The following is a 21,057-nucleotide window of genomic DNA, read 5'->3' as shown; positions in this document are numbered from 1 at the left end:
CGCAAGATTGTTAAATATCCAATCCAATCCGTTTGATTCCTCTTGCAATTAGTTACACTCGGTAAAGAGTAAGGATACATTGAAAATTATTTCTTCGCGATATTTCTGCGCACTTGTCCGCTGAAAATCTAATTCGATCCGTTTGACGTTTTGTCGATTCGAGGCCACTCGAGGAAGACAATTTATAAATCGTTTATCCGATTAAAAAAAAATTAAAAATCGTTTCGTTATTTCTACACACTTATCAAGTGTCTAATCACGCAAATCGAACCCGATACAATTCTTCCACCGACTGGAAGCAACACTAGACAAAGACTACTTTACGGAGCGGATTGTCCTCCGCGTTGAAAAATGAAAAATCGTTTCGTTATTTCTACTCACTTTTCCGCAATGTAAACCGACACTCTACTCGGACAACTTTCCAAAGATTCCACGCGACGACCGATCGTTAAAAATCGTTTCCACGGCGATTCATCCAAGCTTCTCTCCGGTGGCGAAAAAAGTCCCCCCGTATTGAGAAGTAAATTTCGATCGAGTGGACAATTATCGAATACCGTGTAGGTATATTTAGCGGTCCGTAGGAGCGATTACCGTGGTGTTCTCGATCGGCGGTCGCGTTTGTTTCGCGTTGGTCGGTCGAGGCGCGCGATCGACGCTCGCGGAGCAATGTTTTGCGAAAGGTAGCAACGAGTTAAGATTGTACCGGTGGCCGGAGCTGAAAGCCAGACAGCCGGTGCGCGGTGCGGCACGATCTGCTCGCAAGATCGAAAATACCGCCCGCGGCATTTCGTTATATACGTGTCCGGCTGGCGCGGACCGAGGGAGGCTTAATTATCGGCTCGGGGCCGCGGCAACGACAACTCGCGCGACACTCGCCGGACAATTAACGGGCCGAGTGTTTACAATCTAGCGCTTAGCGACGGCAAGTGGCAATCAAGCGGGCCAATTAATGAGCGGCCGGCTTCGCCTCGAACGTTCCGAGCTTAAATTCCTTAATTTGCGGCAATTATGCGCGGCCCAGTAATTAGCCGCGGTCGTTCGACGAAGAACGATGCGCGGCTGCGTTCCTGCGTGCCCGCCGCGTCAACGGTTGAAGAATTCATCCGTGGACGTGCGATCGTTTCCTCTCACCTGTGCGTCCCCCCGCCAACCACCTCATCGAACCGTTCTGTGAGAACCGATGAAATTGCGACGAGAGTCGAAGGGAACTTACAGCTCCTAGTGCGCGCTTCTTGCGCCCGGAATTCATTAAATTCCACCCGGAATTCGTTTGCTTTTATTACCCCGCGAAGCAGTTTTACCTTATTAGCTAACGAACAACGAGGATCTTACGTCGGTTGAACGCTGGAACGTTTCGCTGTTTCGTCCCCCACCCACCATCCTCTTCTACGGTTCGTTCGATCGAAAATGGACGGAACCTCGAGATTTCGTGACGAAGATGGATCATTGGTGCCCCGAACGAAGCGGCGTTGCTCGACGCGCCGAGAGTGTGGGAGTCCGCGAACACCGATCCACGTTGCGGAGTCCTTTCACGCTGGCACACCGGAGTCGGCACACGCGAGCCTAGGCAATTACCGGAGAAAAATAGACGTCGAGACTCGGGAATTCCTCGTAGGAATGCGTGTTCGCGTGGACGTGCGAGAGCCTGCGGAGTCAGCGCCTCCGCCGATCTTCTCTAATGGTACGGCCCGAGACTCCAGGGGTACCGAGTTCTACGGCGCTCCGTCGAGTTGTCGCGAGACACGGGGCCCGAGCTGCGACAGTACGAGAGACTCGTCGCGGAGACACGAGCGACGGGATCGCTTCGGATCGAAATGGAGAACGAGATTGTTCTTCGAGGTGTGAACGGTTCCAGGGTACCGATGTCGATGAATTTGGAAGGGATTCTTCCAGTGTAACGCGTAAATAAAGAAAGTGAGAATAAATTCGGGAGGATTTAGTCTTCAAGCGTGGATATCGAACGAATGTATCGCATCGAGTACCTGAATCGCAAAAGATATATAAATGGGAAAAGTAAGTTTGGCTTTTTCCCGTGTAACGTGCAGATAAACAAAGTGGGAATAAATTCGGGAGGATTTAGTCTTCAAGCGTGGATATCGAACGAATGTATCGCATCAGGTGTCCAAATTGTAAGAAAATATAATTGCGCAAAAATGACTATAGTCTCTTTCTTGTGTAATGTGCAAATAAAGAACGAAGAAGTTCAAGAGGATTCGCAGATGAACGACTACCTTAGCTGTCTATTAAAATGACAGTAATAAATGGGTAAAAAATGAGTATTGCAGCAACATGGAAAGATTACATCTCGACTGTATAAATTGTATACCCAAGGTCGTTCGACGATCTCGTCGTTCCGAGTCGTTGAACTGGATGTCAATTGTAACAAACGTGCACGCCTGGGTTGTTCCATCTAAGGGAACATCGACGACTGAATCTCGAAAAATGTAAAAAGAATCTCCCGCCGGTGAAAATACAAGGAACACGGTTGTATATATGTAACACTCGAACTTCACGAGTACCACGCAGTGAAACTTGTTTCGTTGAAATTGACCCAGATTCTTGAGTAGGCGTTGAACTTGCTCCCATCCCTAAATGTAGACGATGCGTACGAGGTTTCTAGGGTTCGTCTTTCGACGTTCAATGTTACAGTCGTTTCTTCCTTGGACAATCCACCGGTCGTTACGCGTTCGAATCGCAATCGAGAGAAATATAGTTTTATCGAAAATGACGTTGATTCTCGAATAGGTGGCGAACATGCTCCCGTCCCTAAATGTAGACAACGTGTACAAAATTACCAAGGTTCGTCTTCCAACGTCCCACGGTACGAGTAGTTGTTTTTTCCTTGCGTACATGATCCATTTGCCGTCGTAGTTTAAAGCACACTGGACAAAACGGAAAAATAAAACTCGTTTCACCGAAATAGACCTAGATTCTTGGCTACGCGTGTAGAACCAACTCCCGTCCCTAAACGTAAACTACGCGCACGAGGATTTCCCTTTTAAATTCATCTTTTAATGCTCGGAGTCGTTCTCTGCTCGTAAACACGATCCATTTGTCGCCATTCGTCGAAGCACAATCGAGAAAACATGTACCGTTGAAATTGACCCGGATACTCGAATATGCATTGAACTTGCTCCCTGGATACACGAGCCCCGATACAAGCCTCTCAGGGTTCACCTTGAGATGTTCAATAGCCCGTTCGTATTTTCCTCGTACGCGTGATCCATTTGTCATCGCGCACCAAGACGCAATCAAGAAAATCCGCCTTTCTACGATGCAGAAGCAGCGAAATACAGGCCATTCGGTACCTGGTAACCGTGGTCGTCGGTTAAATCGCGCGACATCTATTCGCTCGCACCGTGTACGATTCCAGAGGCTGTGCAAGCGCGTAGTGGTTCTCTCGCTCGCGCGGATCTTCGTTGCAAACGCGCGTAACGATTCGGTAACCGCTTGGTAGCCATCGGTTGTTCATCGACAACGAGTCTCGCTTTTCGTTCGGTGCAGCCGCGAAACTTTTCTACACCTCCGGGTTCTTCTCTCGTGTAAACAACGTAACTGTTGCACGAATCGAAAAAATAAAAAAAAAAAAACGATCGTTTGCGTTGCACAGCGCCTAGAACCTTTACGTTGCACAGCTTCCTCTCCCACCAACGCGAGTGCAACGCAATCGTCTCGAGCGACCGATTAGCCGGCGCTTAGGTCATGCCAGTTGTTTCGCGACAATCACTGTTAGCCGCCGGAGAATCGTAATGTCTCACTCGCGAGTTTTTCCTTCGTCGCGGCGCGGTGGACGTCGCGTAGGTGGGAGAATGGCTTTACAGTATCGCCCGCGAGTGCCGAGCATTCTTCGAGCCGCTTCGATTGTCTCGCTTCCGAGTTTGCGATCGTACGGCGAACGCGAGATACTCTACCAAAGCTAATTAAAATTTTTCCTCCTGGTGCTTTGGTGTTTTCGTTCGAAAACGATCTAGTAAGGAATGTCTATAAAGTTCGCGAAAGGTCGACCAGTTCGATGCTGAACGTTTCAAACGTGATATCGCGAGAACTCTGATACCGGTACGTTGGTGCTTAATTTGAAAAATTACCTGCCGAGGAGAGCGAGTCTACAAAGTTTTCAAAACGCGATGGATTCGATGCTAACAATTTCAAATTCAACGTTCAATCCTGCTGTAACACTGTTAGTTTGTTCCGCGTTGCATCGAGAGCATACTGTACGAAACCTACACAGTAGAAACATTCGTGCTATAGGAAATTCGTCGTATGAAAAAAAATCGTACGATATTCTACGATACGATCGCAATTTTCCCACCGCGTTACATCGAAACCGAGTTCCCGGAATACCGCGTTACAAGAGGATCTCTTCGCGCCTCCTGGAACGACTTACCGAAAGAAAAGTATCCGAGGAATCCGACGAAAACCCAAAGTAACGACACCTAATTGAAATATACGTGTTCCATATCGCAGAAAATCCACGGTCTCTCGGCAGAAAAACCCGGTAGAAAAATCAAGAGTCTTCCACCTCTGGCGGTCCGCAACTGGTTCGTAGTCCGCGTTCTCTTCGGCCGGGAATAAAGGAAACAGCGTCTCTCGAACGGAGAGACTCGAGCTCGAGACGAAGCCAAACAGGATCACAGAGCGAAATCGTAAAACGTCCTCGAGCGTTGTTTATCATTACTTTAAAAGGCAGCGCGGTTCGGCGCGGACGATCGGCCATCGAGAGGAGTCGTCCATAATCCCCGGGTTACTTCGAATTCATTTCGACCCGGGCTGGCGCGGCGTGGCGCGGCGTGGCGCGTTCGCGAAGGTTGATGCCAGCTGACTGGACGAGACGGTAAATTAAAGGTACCAACGACATCGCTCGTAAAAAGCCCGTCCCGTGCGATCCCTCTCTCGTGCTACGCGGATCGATCCCTTCTGGTACCCGTGGCGTTAAGAGACCCACACGTTCCCCGGTGAACAGGTTAAAAGTGCGCGCGCCGCTCTTTAGTGCCGTGATAATTGCGGCACGAAAGCCGATGCTGCGTGCCAATTATTGCGAAATAAACCGAAATGCTGCCAGTTCCCGCAGGAGCCACGCCACGGGCTTTTATCGCTGGAATATCGAGCGTTGTTGGTCAGGTGTCGCGGAGTTATTTCGAGTATGTCCGTGTATCCTCGACGTCGATCACGGACCCGCTCCTGCTTACTCCGGTTACTCTCGTCCTTTTTCAGGTGGGGGGGCTTTCAGAACCCACCTCCCGTTTTTCGAACCATTCCTCCCTTTCGTCGTCTGAATTTCGCTCCGCACGGGAAACTACTTTCGAGATGCTTCGCCATCGCTTCTCCGACGAGATCAGTTCTCGATGATACGGTAGACGACGTTACGTTTGGATATTTAAAAACGCAAGTGTTCGAAAATAATTATATTTTACCAATACGTAATCGTGGGTTGGCAAGATTGTTATTAGTATTCTTAGTTCGATAATTAAATCAGTTTCCATACGTAAGATGATTTTTTTGCAGGAAAGTCATATTGAACACCATTCAGTCTTACGTCTTTATTTTCGATTGGTAGTCTCAATTGGGTAAAATGGATCATTTTTTTCTTCGCGAGTAAGAATAAAACGTACTTTTATTACCTTTGCGAAATAATATAAGTAACTTTAATCGTGTTACCGTGTCCGTATCTTTTCAAGCCACCGGTCGCTGTCTTTTTACGTCGTACGTGTTTCAATGGGAGGAAAGCGGGACAAGCGGTTGCTCTATCGCGAGAATCACCTCTATCGAGAGAATAAAATTAAATAACCGATGCGTATTACTTCCTGTACGATTTCTTTTACTTTCGATCCAAAACTGCTTTCACTCTCGCTGAGCGAGACTTGTTTATAAACAGTGTACAACGAAACGAAATAAACGACCGGTCGGTAATAGGTACGTGTCTGACAATAGGACCATCTACCTTACGGGAGTAAGTGCCCGGTTCTGGACTCGAGACCGATAACACCGATTTAACGACCCGAGCCGTCTTCTCCGTTTAAGGTGTCGGTTAATGCAAATTGCAGATATTGCGAGCGGCGTATAAACAAATTCTGGAACGTTCGTTCGTTATCGTGCACCGTAGATAAGACGGCAGTTAATTATTGGACTTCGCCGAACAAGAATATCGAAGTTTGAGTTCGACATACCTTCGAGACGCGTATAAATAAATTCGAGATTGGCTAATTATAATCGTCCTTAATATCAACGAAAATTTTGCCAAGTGACACGGAGTACTGTATTTGCTTATTTTCGTTTATATTTCATTTTTTTTTTCTTTTTCTCTTCTCGTTCGTTTCTTCCGTTATACCGATATTTACGGGAACAAAGAGACGAATATTATTATTTCGAAATACGAATTTAAAAATAGCGTTTCGTTCGTAACAAGTTGTTACTTTTTGTCGTCCTTCGCGCACGTGAAATATTGTCTAGAAAACGATGCGCGTAATACGAGACTTGCGAATATCTTTGTAAACGAAGAGCCTCGTAATAATTTAATTCCTGTTGACTTTCCTCCTTCGAAACGAAGTTAAACGTGTTTGAAAATTCTTACGCAGCATCGTGTATTCGTTTTTGTTTCGTTCACTCGGAACAAGCCGGGGACATTGTTGCGAACGATGTATCGGATAAAAATATTTACACGACTCGTGAGTTTCGGTTCGAAAAAAGGGTGTAACATCGCGACCGAACGTCTTTTACGATTTCGAACGAGTTCGACGAATGTTTTTAAACGCGAGAATTTCTTTTTCGATCACCCTCCTTCGTGTTCTTCGATTCTCCGATATCGATCGCACGTTTCTTAAATTCTATTTCGAATGAAAAATTTACACAAGTTGTTTCCCTTCTATTGCTACAATTTATCAGTTGCATTTTTATTTCCTCGTTCGATCTCGCGACGATTCTTTCCTATACGTCCTCTTTCGAGTGCCTAAAAACATCTATCCAAGGATACAGGTACAGTCTATTTATGGTAATCCATATCTTGCATCCACAGTATCGATTGCGGTAAAGCGACCGTTAATGTTTCAACATTTAGGGCAGAGATACAACTCTTCCTACGATTGCAATTTTTCGAGAGAGACATCGCGATTCCGAGTCTTTCCCACCGATAATCATCGTCTTGAACATCTTCGAGTTAAACGATAGAAAACCACAAACAATACAAAAAAAAAAAAAAAAAAAAAAAATACAAAAGAACTACATCGCGTTAAAACGAAACAAACGATCCTCCTCTAAAAAATCCGTGCAAATGTCCGTGAATAGATTTAAATTCGATTTCGACGCGTTCTTTTCTTTCTCTACTCGTCGCTTCGCAAAGCGTAAACATATTTATGAAAATTGCGTAATATTTTATCAAACACCGTGGCATCGTTATTCCCCCAAAAAAATCTCGCGATGTTTTCGAAAACCGCGACGATCCTTTATCCCGTGGTTTTAATTCATTATTCCGCGTGGTGTGAATTTAATAACGCGTTTACCGTCGATTTGTATGCGCCGTAGTTAGCGATTCGAAGATTTTTTACGAATGAATCATCTTCGGTCGAAGCTCCGATGATGTTTCGGCTCGAATCGCGGCGCACCGTTGACAGACGCGTGCGTCTCCGTTCCTTTAACGGGCTTAATTAAAATTCTGGTAAGCCACCCGGTACCGGCTCTTCCGTGTCTCGTAAAATAACGTTTTCTTCGAACATTCGTTTACTAATCGCTTCGAGTGTTTCGCGGCGGTGGGGAGGATTTCGATTAAAATATTCCGGCAACGGTTTTTCCAACGACGGATCGCGTTCCCCGAGGCAGTTCACGATCTCTCGAAAATCGTTTCACCGACGCGATTCGAGGAAAAGTCGCGCTGTGGGATCGCGTTGACCCGGGATACGCAAAAATGTTCGAACGTCTCTACGAAGATTCTGGAGCGAGGCCGGAATGCACGGTGCACGGATGACACGCTTTAGGATTCCAGAAAAAGAATTAGTCACGTCGTCGTTGCCCGGTTGCCTCGGTTGCCTCGGTGTTCCCCACTCCTCTATACGCGTGCATAATTTAAAGCCGGCGTAATGAAGCTACGCGTTCGGCGCGGTGTTAATTGACGAGCGGACGATTACGGAATATCGTGAACAAGACGCTTCGTTAGTCACGATCTGCGTCATTTGCCGCGCGCGAAGGACAGCATCGCGGTGCTGTCGATGCGCGCTGATGAATCGCGGTTGCGTTTAGCATAAATCAGGTGCGAATTGAACATCAGGAATTAGAGTAACGGGAGGATTTTCGAGTTGCTCGTTCGGTTGTGCGAAACGATCGTGAAAATCGTTTACGAAATCCCCGAGATCGGGAACCGATAGGAAAATTGGAATTCCCGTGATTTGGATCGCTGTAATTAGATGCGTCTGCGGAACACCTGCGCCATCGATCCAAGAAGAATAATTATTTACCTCGGGTGATAATTCTCTCGATCTTCGCGATTCGAGACTTTTCGATTTACTTTACGGAACGTGGACACGGTGCCTCGTCGGTGTACAGATATTATTTATAACGAAAAAAAGCAGTCGGTTCGTTTCCAAGATGGAGGATATCGAAGCTGGGTGAAAAATAAGCGAACAATACGGGACAGAGGATAGAGGAGGACTGGAATTCGAGAACAGAGGGGGTTGGAGACCGCGGTAATGATATTTAAAAATAGAGACGACGAGACACCGAGACGATGACGAGGGAAATAATAATAATAATAATCATCTCTGAAATTAAGCCGAGCCTCGAGACACAGGAAAGTTCGCTAGCTGGCAAATTCGAAATGTTTCGCAACAGGTGTTGCGGAAATTTGGTACGTCCGCGGCCGAAACTTAAGCCGTGCAATCGTGTAACACGGGGAAACACTTGTTGCCAACAAGTTTGAAATTTACCGCGCGCCCTACGCGAGAAAAATCTTCACCGCGAACAGTCGCGCTCGTTTTTCAGACGTTCGGCGCTCGTTCACCGGGAGGACACCGCCGTATGCGATCGTGGACTCTCGGGATTTTCAGAATAACATCGTTTTTCGTACGGTCGTAACAAAAAATAACTTTCGGGAACCCCCGAAGTGGGGAAAATTTAGATACCCGGATCCAACGACTGTTCAGCTCCGAACGAGCGCGTTCGTAATCGGTATATATTCTATGAAAGGAATTGTAAAATTCGCAAGGGATTGGTAAATATTTAGCAAGAGAAGTTGTGAAATTCGTAAAGTTCTTAATCGGTAAATATTTGTTAAAAGGGATGGTAAAATTCTTAGAGTTCAGAATTGGTAAATGTTTGACAGGAGAAGTTGTAAAATTCGTAAAGTTCGTAATCGGTAAATATTCGATGAAAGAGATTGTAAAATTCGTAGAGTTCACAATCGGTGAATATTTGACAGGAGAAGTTGTAAAATTTGTAAAGTTCGCAATTGGTAAATATTCGATAAGAGTTGTTAAATTTTTGAGTCACAGATTTTGTAACACAACCGACGGTTTTCTTCCGTTTCTACGGTTAAAATGTTGGTACGCTACCACGAAGATAAAACGAAAAAACGGATCGGATCGTTGAACCGATGGTCGAACCCAGATCTTTCGTCTGTTTTAATTAATCGATCCATGGATATATCTCTCGAAGTCTAATATCTAGAAATACTTTAATTTCACGGTGATTAGCACTTACACGCTCTTCACGCTTTCTTACGAATTATCGTTACATTATCGTAGCCCTGATCCGACGATACTCTTCGACGATTTATTTATTACACTTCCGAGTGGACCGTTACCAATGTGGCACAGAAAAAAATCTCGACGCCGAGTATTAAATTACACTCGATGTCGAGATTTTTTAGACCGCTAAATCACACTTTAGATTTATTTTCACATCGTAACCGATTCTTTCGAAAATCCATCGACCGCGCTCTTCTCGTCCCTAAGATCTTCGAATCGAGAATTTACTCAGAGACGATTCGAGAGACACTCTGCATCCAGTCTGAGAACTTTGCAACGCCTTTCGAATTAAAATTGTAAACGAACGTACCGAATTACCAGTCGATGCTCGACACCAGGGGAGCATTGATAAAAAACGCTCCTCCGAATCTCGAAAAAAGAAAAGTATCGCAAGAAATACTCGAGAGACTCGCGGCTTCCTCGTTCGATCGCGACGATAGTTTCACGCGGATTAAAAATCCGTTGAAAAAACTAATTCGATTGAATTTGTAACGACGTTGGTCGACCATCGGTTCGTTCACCTCGCGAGGCGTTGTCGCGTAAACGCGGTAATAGATTTAGGGACAAAAACGTTTGTTTCGGAGTCGATTTCTCTGCGTCGACGATTCGGTCGTTAATTGTGAAACGCTTCCCCGGGATCTGGTACATTGTAACGATTCACAATGAAACGTTTCCGCGCGCCGAAAACGGCGCTGGCCTTTCCCACAAGAATCGGTCGCGCATAAAAAACGAACGGCGGAATAATTGCTGGTCGTTCGTTCCGAGTGTAACAGTCGGAAGGAGACCGCGCGAAGTTTTACGTTGTTTTACGTTCGTTAGGAACGAAATTCCGCGTGTAATTGGTGAACCGAAACGTACGGGACCCGTCCCTGTGGACCATCGAAGTTTACAAGACGTTGAACAACCACGATTACGTTGTATCTCGTTCTCCCAACGAGATGCCCGGATAATCGTGCTCCTAGTTTTGCATTTCTGTGACGCACTCTATTTCACGTAATGTATTCAAATTTACGCAGAAACTACGATTTTGTAAGCATTTGTGTCGCATTGACCGTATCGAGTTTCCACGTAGCATACTTTCCTCTGAAAAACCTAACTACCGCTAGATTTAGTATTCCTGGTAATTAATAGACGCGAATGTATTCAACGTTATAACGGGCTTTGTATCTTTCGAGCAAAAAGGATCTATCGCACGCTTTCAAATTTTTTTAGGAACTTCGACAACGATTTTGTTCCAACGAAGACGTAACAGCTATCTCCGAATGTATCGGTCTCGATGTAACTTTCTTTCATTGAACGAGTGTAATTTCGTTAGAGATTCCAGTTCACTGTGTTGTACCTCTTGTTAATATTCCTTTGTATCGGTAATTTGTTTCCTTTGTGACTGCCTTAGTTACACAAAAAGGTACCACTTAGCATTTGGGACAAAAATGTTCCAAATGCGTAGAACTGAACTTTTTGATTCTACAATACAATGAAAAAATCAAGGAAATAAAAGAGCCCAACCCAGACCTCCATTCTACCGTATTCTATAGAAGTATCCAGTTCGATCGATCGTGATAGCTTTTATTGTAAAAAGAGAATGTACTACGAAGTCGCAAAGGGTCGAAATATACTCAAGGAACGTGTCGGAGTTAAATTCTCGGTGCGTCGGAAGAACGCGCGGCGTATCGATAAACGACACTTTCGTAGCTCGCGAAGTGGTCAGAACTGACCAATGGGAGCCGGGTTCCACGGAGAACGGGTCTCTTCAACGGCCAACCGTGCTCATCGCGTCGAGGAACAAATAAAATCTTGTTCAATATCTCGTAAAATACCGACCATCTACGCTAACGACCGAAACAAGGGCGAAATATTTTTCTCCTCTCTAATCGCCTACGGAGTTTCATTGTGATCCGGGTGTAACGCTCCGCGTGGTTTCCTTGTTAGCAATAAAATCATTTACATCGGATAGCGGACCCGGTCCGTTCATTATGATCCATAGAAATCGCTTTCTCCCTTCGTGCCGTGACTTTCGGCGCGGCGAGTTCAGCGGTTTTTGCACGGGATGCTGGATCACGTTTCTTCGAGGCAACGATCGGTACCTGTGTACCTCCTGACCCTGTCGATCGCTACTCGCTCGTACTCGCGCCTCCCGTTCGACGGAATCGCTCGCGGTAACCGATCCAACGACGCCCAGGAATATTTGTCGAAAGACGAGGAAAGACGTTCCATTAATCACGCGAATGCCAACGCTGAATCGCCGTTAGCCACGCTCCGCGGAACGCGCAAAGAAAATCGATTTCGAGTTATCGCGAGAATAATAACCGATCGTTTTGTCGGTCGATCGAGGAGCTAAAGTCGAGACGATTCGTTCCGAGCGAACAACGGTTCTACGAGGATCCCTTTTGAAGGCGTTCGAAAAAGTCTCTGTTACACGTTGACACAATTATTCTAACTATTACGCGTTCTCCAAGTGTGTTTCAATTTTTAGAATCGAAATGTACGAAGCGGTGCGGCCGATAAATAAACACGGAATCGATTGCATTCGATTACGTATTTTCGATAGCAAATTAAACAGAAGAGAATAATACGTATGGAAAAATTGGTTTCATATTTGTTACGAATTATCAAGGCGATGCGAATAAGTTTCAGAAACGATCGAACCGCGCACCAAACTTTACGCAACGAAACAATCGAAGGTAATCGCTCGGAAAAATACAAAAACGTTCGACGAAATTTTTGTCCACTTCTTCGATGCATCGGTACGTTGTACCTAAACCGCAAGCTTTCATAATATCCGTAACTACCTTCGCTCCGTATACCCAATTCACAAAATACACCAGTGTTCGCACCTAATCGCGAATACTTTCCCGATCGATGGTAAAATAATTTCCGATATCGTTGTATCTTCCAAGGAATCGAATCATCGACAACGGTATCCATCACGGTATCGCGGAACAGGAAAACGCGATCCCCCTCGAAAACAATGTTACAAACCCATTAACCGTTGAGACTGCATGCTCCTCGATGGGTATGTCGCAACAACGCAAAAACAGATCAATATTTAAGCCGACCACGCGCGCAAAAGAAACCTCGCGTTCCTCCCGGCGAAAACAAGCCGGATACTGGCCACAAATAATTGGCGACAATTTTTCGAGTAATAACGATTTCATTTCCACGGTTCTTAAATGGTCAAACGGGAAACTACCGATTTGCAAACGGTGTAACGTCTCTTTAAGACAATCTCGATGCGTACATACGTCAACAACGACGAAAACAAACCGATGAACGACAAAGAGTAACTAGTATCAATTTTTCCAGTAGCACCGATTTAATTTTTCCTCAATTACTACACGATCACCTCAAAATAGATAACTGTACTAATTTGCAAACAGTGTAACGTATTTCTAAGACACTCTCGGTGCATACATACGTCAACAACGACGAAAACAAACCGATGAACGACAAGGAGTAACTAGTATCAATTTTTCCAGTAGCACCACAAAATAGATAACTGTACTAATTTGCAAACAGTGTAACGTCTCTTCAAGACACTCCCGATGCAAAGATAATGTTACGTACATACGTCGACAACGACGAAAACCAACCATACGTCGATACACATTGGCAATCGATGAACGACAAGGAGTAACCAGTATCAAGTTTTTCGAGCAACACCGGTTGAATTTTTCCACGATTGGTACGCGATTTAAAGTGTACCGATTTTCATAGAGCGAAACGTCTCTGCGAGACGCTCTCGATGCATGCATACGCCGAATGGAAAACGTGGGAACACGGCTCGCGCGCGATAATTCGCTCCTTTATCTCCGATTCGGAATTACGCAACGAACGCTTCGGCTGTTTGCGACGCCGGCTCGTGAAAACGTTCCTACCGGAAGTGCGTACTTTAATTAAACGCTGTTTCCTGCCTGTCATTAACTCGACCGTTTTACGGGGCAGCGCCGCGATTAGCGCGTCGCGCTTTCGACCGAGGAGCATTTTGGTAGCGAGCATCGGGCAACGATTTCTCGGCCGCGGACGAGGAGGATCCGCGCGCGCGCGCGCGTGCGGACGAGGAGGACGACTCGGTTATCTGGACTCTCTTGTTTTATTTTTACACCGCGCGGGGAATTACGTTAGCCGGTCTTTACGATGGTTAGTGTACCGAGGAGATTTCTGGCAACGAAACGGCTGATGTTTCGCCAACTAAACACCGGCGAACGCCGCCGAGCGTACTTGAGCTATTCATTCAAACCTGGCGCACTAGTATTTTCGTGACGCGAGCTCCAACGGTCGCGTAGATGAAACGTCTCGGCCGTGTTACATTGTCCGGTTCCGTCGACGGTAAACTAGATCGAAACGCGATCCTTCGACGAGATTTCGAACCGTTCCATCGCGTACGCGAAACGTATTTGCGCGATTCGAAGACGCGTTGGAAGTACAATTACGAGTTCGCGATCGTAACGCGCGGAAGAAACGACGTCGAAAATATACAACGAAATTGAAACTGTACGGAGAGATCGAAACGGAGGAAGAAAAAAAAAAGAAATGGAAACAATTTGCACTCGTAACGCGGAGGAAACGACGTTGAATCGAAAATATACAATGAAATTGAAAACGTACCGGAGAGATTTGAAAGAAAAAAAAGGTGTGGAAAAAGTTTGCACTCGTAACGCGGAAGGAGCGATACCGAGTCGAAAGACGGAAACGCGCAAGTTTGCGCTCGTAACGCGGAAGCGCCGATGCGGAGTCGAAAATATACAACGGGATTGAGAATTTGTCGAAAAATTGAAAAATCGATTTGAAAAGTAGTTTTCGTTTCGAGGTGAAATTTCACGTCCGATTTCGTTCGTATCGAATCGATGAACCAAATGGTTCGCAAATTACTCGTTGTATCGTCCGAGATCGTCGTAGGCTAGCTCGAAAACGTTACGCGATACAGAAATAGGCGGTAACTGGTTCGTCGTCGAAACTAATCGCTCGCGAGATTTCCTTGAAATTTTTAAAGAGACACCGTGGCTCCGATAACGAGCCTACCGGTATTCTCGCGCCATAAGTCGTTCGTTGTTTCCGCATCGGCCGAGATAAGTCACCTCGTACGTACTCGCGCAACTTCCGTAATCGACGCACCTCGAAACATTTCGTCGAATGTTGTTTTCCGCGTATGGAATTGGGAACGATTAAAATACAAAAGGAAGACGTCTTCGCCGCTCTGTGTTCCTCGAATGCGAGACGACCGTGTGCTTATTCGGTTTTCTAAACACACGTATTTACGCTCGATCCCTCGTTATCGAAAGATTCATTAGATACTTCGTTAGAGGAAGAAGATTTATCGTCGACGGCCGAGAAATTATCTTCGTTCGTTGATTGCTCGCATCGCTAGGATCGGAAAAAGATTCGAGATTCTTTCCGCTTATTTTGCAAACACTGGGAGAGGAGTTAAGTAGCACGGCCAACTTCTTCGTGTGTTTGCTCGAAACCGAGGAAATATTCATTAGGATGTGTTTCTTTTATAATTTCAAGTTTCTTTGTTTTTTTTTTCGCTATTTGCGGGGAAGCAACAAATCATTACCGGGACTACTCAACGATTACTTTCGTATAAACGGAAAAGGCTTTCTCGGCGTTAATATTTCATCCGTGGCGTCCCGAATGAAATTAAGTACTTAATATTTCATCCGGACCGTGTTGCGCGAACTTTGCGGACAATTTTGAAGTTCGAGCGACACGGTGAACCCGGTACACTCGACAACGCGTCTTTTCGATAAAAGGTGAACGCGTTTACCGATTCACGATACGCGGGAGAATAAATAAAATCGGTAAACGCGTCCCGATGTAATTACGAATAAGGGAGTTACGATCGATCCGAAATTAGGGTCCGTAGACGTGGACCCTGATCGTACAGAAGGGTTAAGGTATCGGTGAAGGCATCCTTTCGACCCAGAAACTGAAATACGGTTTTTCTTGGTCGTTGTCGGTCGCTGAATTGAAACAGACACGTTCAATGAAAAAGGACGTTTTAAATTGGGTTTATTCACTCTCGCGGTTCGAGAAACGTAAATATCCGTCCGAGAGCGCGACCGAAGCCACACCACGGATACGTTATTCTGTTATTGACCATGCAGATATGTTAACGCTTACAATTTATATTCAGAATAGATCGATCATAAGGCGCATGAATTACTGTCAAGCGACACACGGTAACTAGATTCGCGATTGTGGATTTTCTACTGTCCGGAGCAACGTGACGGGGAGCGCGCGCGTATCGTTCCTCTCGTACCTTTCCCTCCAATTACACCGAGCGAGCAGTAGTCATCCTGTTCTTCTGACTTCATTTTCCACCGTGGATTTCTAGTCGTCCACGATCCAGTTCGATATCCATCGAGAATAGAAAAACACCTTGCCGGCCGTTTCTATTCGAAATTGTCGACTTTTCCTATATTACGAACACGTCGTTCGCAGTTCCGTCCAGATCGAACCCATACCGGAATTTATGCAGCGTTGAACGAAGATTAAAATCTCGACAGATAGCTGTCACGAAGTTCGCGAGTTTCATAGAAATTCGCCCACCGTTGTTCGACCGTTGACTCGATCGTCGCGTCTCGAACTTGGAACGAATACGGTACTACTCCGTTCCCTCCGAGTGTCGATTATTTTTATTTTCCACCACGAAACATTTACAATTCTACGATATCATCTTTTGTACGTTGCTTCGACTCTTGTCGAGTTGCGGTTCAATTCTCACGATCGTTCGCCAACCGAGAGGATTCGAAACGCCTAAATTCTGGTCACCGGGTTAAAGGAAACATTTTCTTTGTCCAGAATTATTACTTCTCGCCGAGATTCGCACACCGTGCCGTACCATGAACGAACCAACTACTTCGTACGAAGCGTGCTGCAAATCTGTGTACCTTGATCGTTAATTTCTACGAGCTACTTGGCGATATTTGGTTAGTTCGGTATCGATGACACAAATCGCGTATCAACGAGTTACGTCTAATAAAGTGTCAGCGAAGAACGTGGAATCGAGGTCCGATAGCGTATTCACAAGGACAGATAATAACGCTCGATAGGCGAAATATTCTCGATTCTACGTTCTCGAATAGAAATGGATGACGTACCAGTGACAGTGGCTGGTTTCGCTACCACGTTGAGGCGGAACTTTTTTTTTAAACACCTGTAACACTTCTCTCTCTCTCTCTCTTTCTCGAGGGACGGGGTAGTTTCTCGTCACTTTTTCCCAGAGAATGCACACCGTTCCGAATTCTTCTCGATTCCTTCGACGAATCACTGAGTCACTGAATCCTCGAACCGACGAATCATCGTCGACGAGTTCTGGGTACACCTCGCGATTTCTTTCGGCATGCCACCGGCTCGTTGATATCCTTCTTCTCGATCTAGTCAATAATTGTACCGGTCTCGTTGCCACGGATACGGACGTGGTACACGCGCGATACCATAGTTCGAAAAACGATCCGGCTCTTTACTCGACAATACCCAGTCTTTGATAATCGATAAGCGGCTCTTTTTCTCGCGATACGGTTTCCCGGGCCGATCGTTAACACGGACAGTCCGTAGTCGATCCACGGGTTTCGTTACGCGCTCCTCGTTGCGTAACATTTAGCACCGAGCGTTTATCTCGGTAGCCAGGTTGGTTCGTTTACGGGCAAAAACGAGGAAGCTGACACTTTTACCACGGGTTGCGCCCGATCGCGCCTAACCGCGACGAAAGTTTTGCAAAATGCGTTTCGTCGGCGGGAGTACGCGGGACGAGTACCGATCGGCGAGTAGAAAGAAGAAGAAGAAGAAGGAGAAGAAAACGTATGAAAAAAGAAAAAGAGAAAAAAAAACGTAAAGGAAAAGAAAAAGAAAAATAGCAAGTTTTCCCGATAGGGCGTTTCGCTCACTGTGCACTTCTATTTATAACACTCAAAGACACCAACTTTCTCTTTCGTCGATAGACAGTGCGTCACGAAGACAGTTCCACGACGTCGGGTGGTGTTTACGCGCTCAATGAATCGTCACCGTCGACTCGTTCGCGAGGAACCGATCCCGAACCGCGATCCGTGATCCCGTTCGTTCCTCGCGGGGGTTCCAGAAACACGCTTCCGTCTCCATGGTAGAAGAGCAAACGGGCGAACGCGGCTCGCGGTGGTACAGTTTTATATTTAGAAGGGAAACGGTCGTCTAGAGGACACCGGCCGAAAGCGGCAACGTCATACGGGATAAAGACATTGGCCTAGGTTAGGGATCACCGCGCGATGACTACGATGACGTAGATCGATACTCCTTCTCTCCGTCCAGGGTCGAACCGAGGCCGAGTCGGTCTCGAGCGAACGCCTAGCTCGAGTTCGAGGGAGCTCTTCCTTGTGGCTCGAGGATCGCCCAATTTCGAAGACGGCCGCGCGATACGAGGATTCACTTGATCGCACAGCGTCTCTGGGTTCGATCGTTTCCACGTGCGATCCGATCACCGATTCGGTCGTCGAGATTCCACGAAGCGATCCGAACCGTGTTTCCGAGTGGGTCCAACGTTGGCCGTCCAGGGATGCTGAGCGCGTAGGCTCGAACGGAATCCGGTACACCGGAATACGACGAAAAGACGCGCGAGATACGTTGGTTCGCGATACGGCGCTCAACTCACGTGGCGGTGTGGTCCGAGCGCTCGTCGACGGTGACCACTTCCTCGAGGATTCGGCCAATCAGCGACGAGACAGGATACCCCGAGCGAGGTTCGTGCGCGTTCGTCGTTCGTCGGTCGCGCTCGGCGGCGCTCCGTCTTCGTCGCTCCAGTGTGTGCCGCGTGCTCGACGACGCACGGTCCGTGACCACTTTTCGGACGGCGTTTCTCGTCTTCTCGTCTTCTCGTCTTCTCGTCTTCTCGTCTTCTCGTCGTCGTCTCGTCTCGTCTCGTCTCGTCTCGTCTCGTCCCCTTCCGGTCGCCCCCGCGGGTCCCGTGGGACGCGCACAGCCGCGACACAGCGTACGTCCGAAACGAGACCGCGACCAGGACCGTAGTGGACGTGTCCAGGACTGTACACCGTGGGTCCTGGTTGCACACCGCTTCCTGGTTTCCACGCGTGAAAACACGCGCTGCTTCGCATCGAGCGTGCGCCTCGTCCAGCGTCCGACACGATACTACCTCTCTCCCCTTCTTCTCTTTCTTTCTCACTCTCCCTACGCCCCCTCCACGGTACGCTCCGCTGGCTGTCTCCCTCTGGCCGCGATTTCTGTTCGAGTAGGGACGACGTGGGGAGTGACTGGTAGCCGCTCATTAAACAAATGCCGCGATGACGTCAGGAAGTATCGCGGGACCATCGAAAATCGCTCCGTCTCCTACGGACCGAGAGACGGTCAGCGATACTTCGATCACGCCCCGCGTCAGGATTCTCCGTTACGGCGTTCGGCCAACTTTCCGTCGCCGTCGTTCTCATCGTCGCCGTCGCCGACGCCGACGCGCGCGCGCCACGATTCGCTGACAACGCTCCGCGAAAACCCGTCCATCGCACGTTTCGAGCATCCGGTGATCGCTTAATTGGAATGTTTCGCGCCGATCCATCGACACGTATTTTTAGAGCCGACCGCGCCGCGCCGCGGCGTACGTCGCTTTCGGCGGGTTTCCCGCCGATTAATTATTCCTCGCTCGTGCGCGCGACTTTCGGTTTCGAAAGCTTCGAAATTTCCCGATACTCGAATATTTTAAGATCCGCCTTTCTCGGCGCGGAATTTTTTTCCAAAGTCGGATACGTTTTAAATATTTATCCTTCACGGTGATGCGATTTCTGCGATTTATCATTTCCCTCTCCACCGAGTGAGAAATTAGTCGTACGTATGGACCCGTACGGATCGATCGACAGCGTCTTACACTTTTCGAACAAGTTTCCCCCGTTCCGAACATTTATCTTTCGCGAAGGATCGATATCGAAGCGCAATCTATCGGTGGAAAGTTAATCGTTTGTACGGACCACTCGAACTATGCGCGACTCGGTAGAAACTATGGATTACGTGTTACAGTTTTCCGTGGAAGTTTCGTTCGTTTGAAACAGTTATCGTTCACGGATGTAAGATTCGCGTCGAAGCGCAATCTATCGATCGAAATTACAATTTTTGGAAAAGTTCGACTCGTTCTAAACATTTCAACAACCGTAATACTTTAGAGTGCTGGAACTTGTCATTTGCGAAAGTAAGATTAACGTCGAAGGGCGATCCGTCGATAGAGAATTTGTTGCGGCGAAGGATACGGTAATTTCGATGTTGCACGTATCGGAGCATCGTTTTTATTCAAGAGGCACGAGTGGATGAACCTTGCGCCACCTGCCCCGATTCGAGAAATTGCAATTCGATCCTCGCTTAAAAGATTATTTAGAAAGTTCTCTTTATAAAATTCGCGTTTGATCGATAGCAGCCGCGAACGAGCCGTAGATTGCCATTCTTCGTTTCGATCGTCTTGCGTTTTCGATTTTACGAGCGAGGTCAGGTTGTTCGAGGTTAAAAGGTGATCGAAAGGTGTTATTTCGAGATCGACTGCTTCTTTCGCCATTTTGTTCGCCGATTCGTATTTTTAAATATCTCGAACGAACGGAGTACAATTTCTCGATATTTCGAAATAATTTCTTCGTCGATCGATCGGTTTTCGATGGATCGCACTTTTGGACTCGCGAAAACTAGCATAGTTCCGATCGCGTCTTTCCGATGCTATTTCGACGATTCCAAGTTATACCGTTCGTTGCGATAGACCGAGGCACAATGCTTTTTGTTCGTTGCAAATGGACTCGATCTCGAGAATCAAGAAAATATCCAAACGCTGTATACCGAGTTCTCGCGTTCCCTGTAATTCTTCTCGAGACGTATTATTTTTGGTTTTCAATCGGCGTTTTTAAACCTCGATGCAGGCAAAGCCTGGTAACACTCGTACGAAACAAACGTCTTAACGGGGTCAGAAAGTATTGGCGTGCTGTCAAAAATCGATTGTTGTTATTGGCGACAGTTAACGATCTTTCGATCCTCGTCTCGGCCAGACTGAATTTGGCCGCGATGCTAACGCGGTTGGATGATTTACACCGATTTGTCGAGGAAATATCACGATACACATTGAACTCGAACAACTCGGTTGGCTCTCGCGGTGTATGGTACTCGTTTTAACGTTCCACCGTTCGACGATTATTCGCGGAGAACGTAAAATCACTTTGGCGTCCATTTTCCTACTTAAGAACGAGCCCGAACGATCGAAATCACGGCTACAATTCTACGTACTTTGTACGCGTTAAAAGATTATAAATTTTCAACGAGACGATCGTCGTAAATGGAACCGCGACGTTAAATGGTTCCCAGATTCCCGAACACCGATAGA

At 46.7% G+C, this 21,057-nt stretch overlaps 1 protein-coding gene across 1 annotated transcript in view; it reads right to left on the bottom strand.

Annotated features, from left to right (window-relative positions):
* Positions 1–18,817, bottom strand: part of LOC143147320 (uncharacterized) — a 122,677-nt gene extending 103,860 nt beyond the window's left edge. The window contains exon 1 of the mRNA XM_076312469.1: positions 16,829–18,817. Within this exon, the coding sequence (XP_076168584.1) occupies positions 18,410–18,811 (402 nt within the window). The 5' untranslated portion in view covers positions 18,812–18,817 and the 3' untranslated portion in view covers positions 16,829–18,409. The remainder of the gene's footprint in view (positions 1–16,828) is intronic.
* Between the last annotated feature and the right edge of the window lie 2,240 nt (positions 18,818–21,057).

Source organism: Ptiloglossa arizonensis, chromosome 5 (genome assembly GCF_051014685.1).
Source record: "Ptiloglossa arizonensis isolate GNS036 chromosome 5, iyPtiAriz1_principal, whole genome shotgun sequence".
Lineage (NCBI taxonomy): Eukaryota > Metazoa > Arthropoda > Insecta > Hymenoptera > Colletidae > Ptiloglossa > Ptiloglossa arizonensis.
The sequence above is the reverse complement of the archived record's forward strand: the minus strand, read 5'-3'. Positions and strand labels throughout refer to the sequence as shown.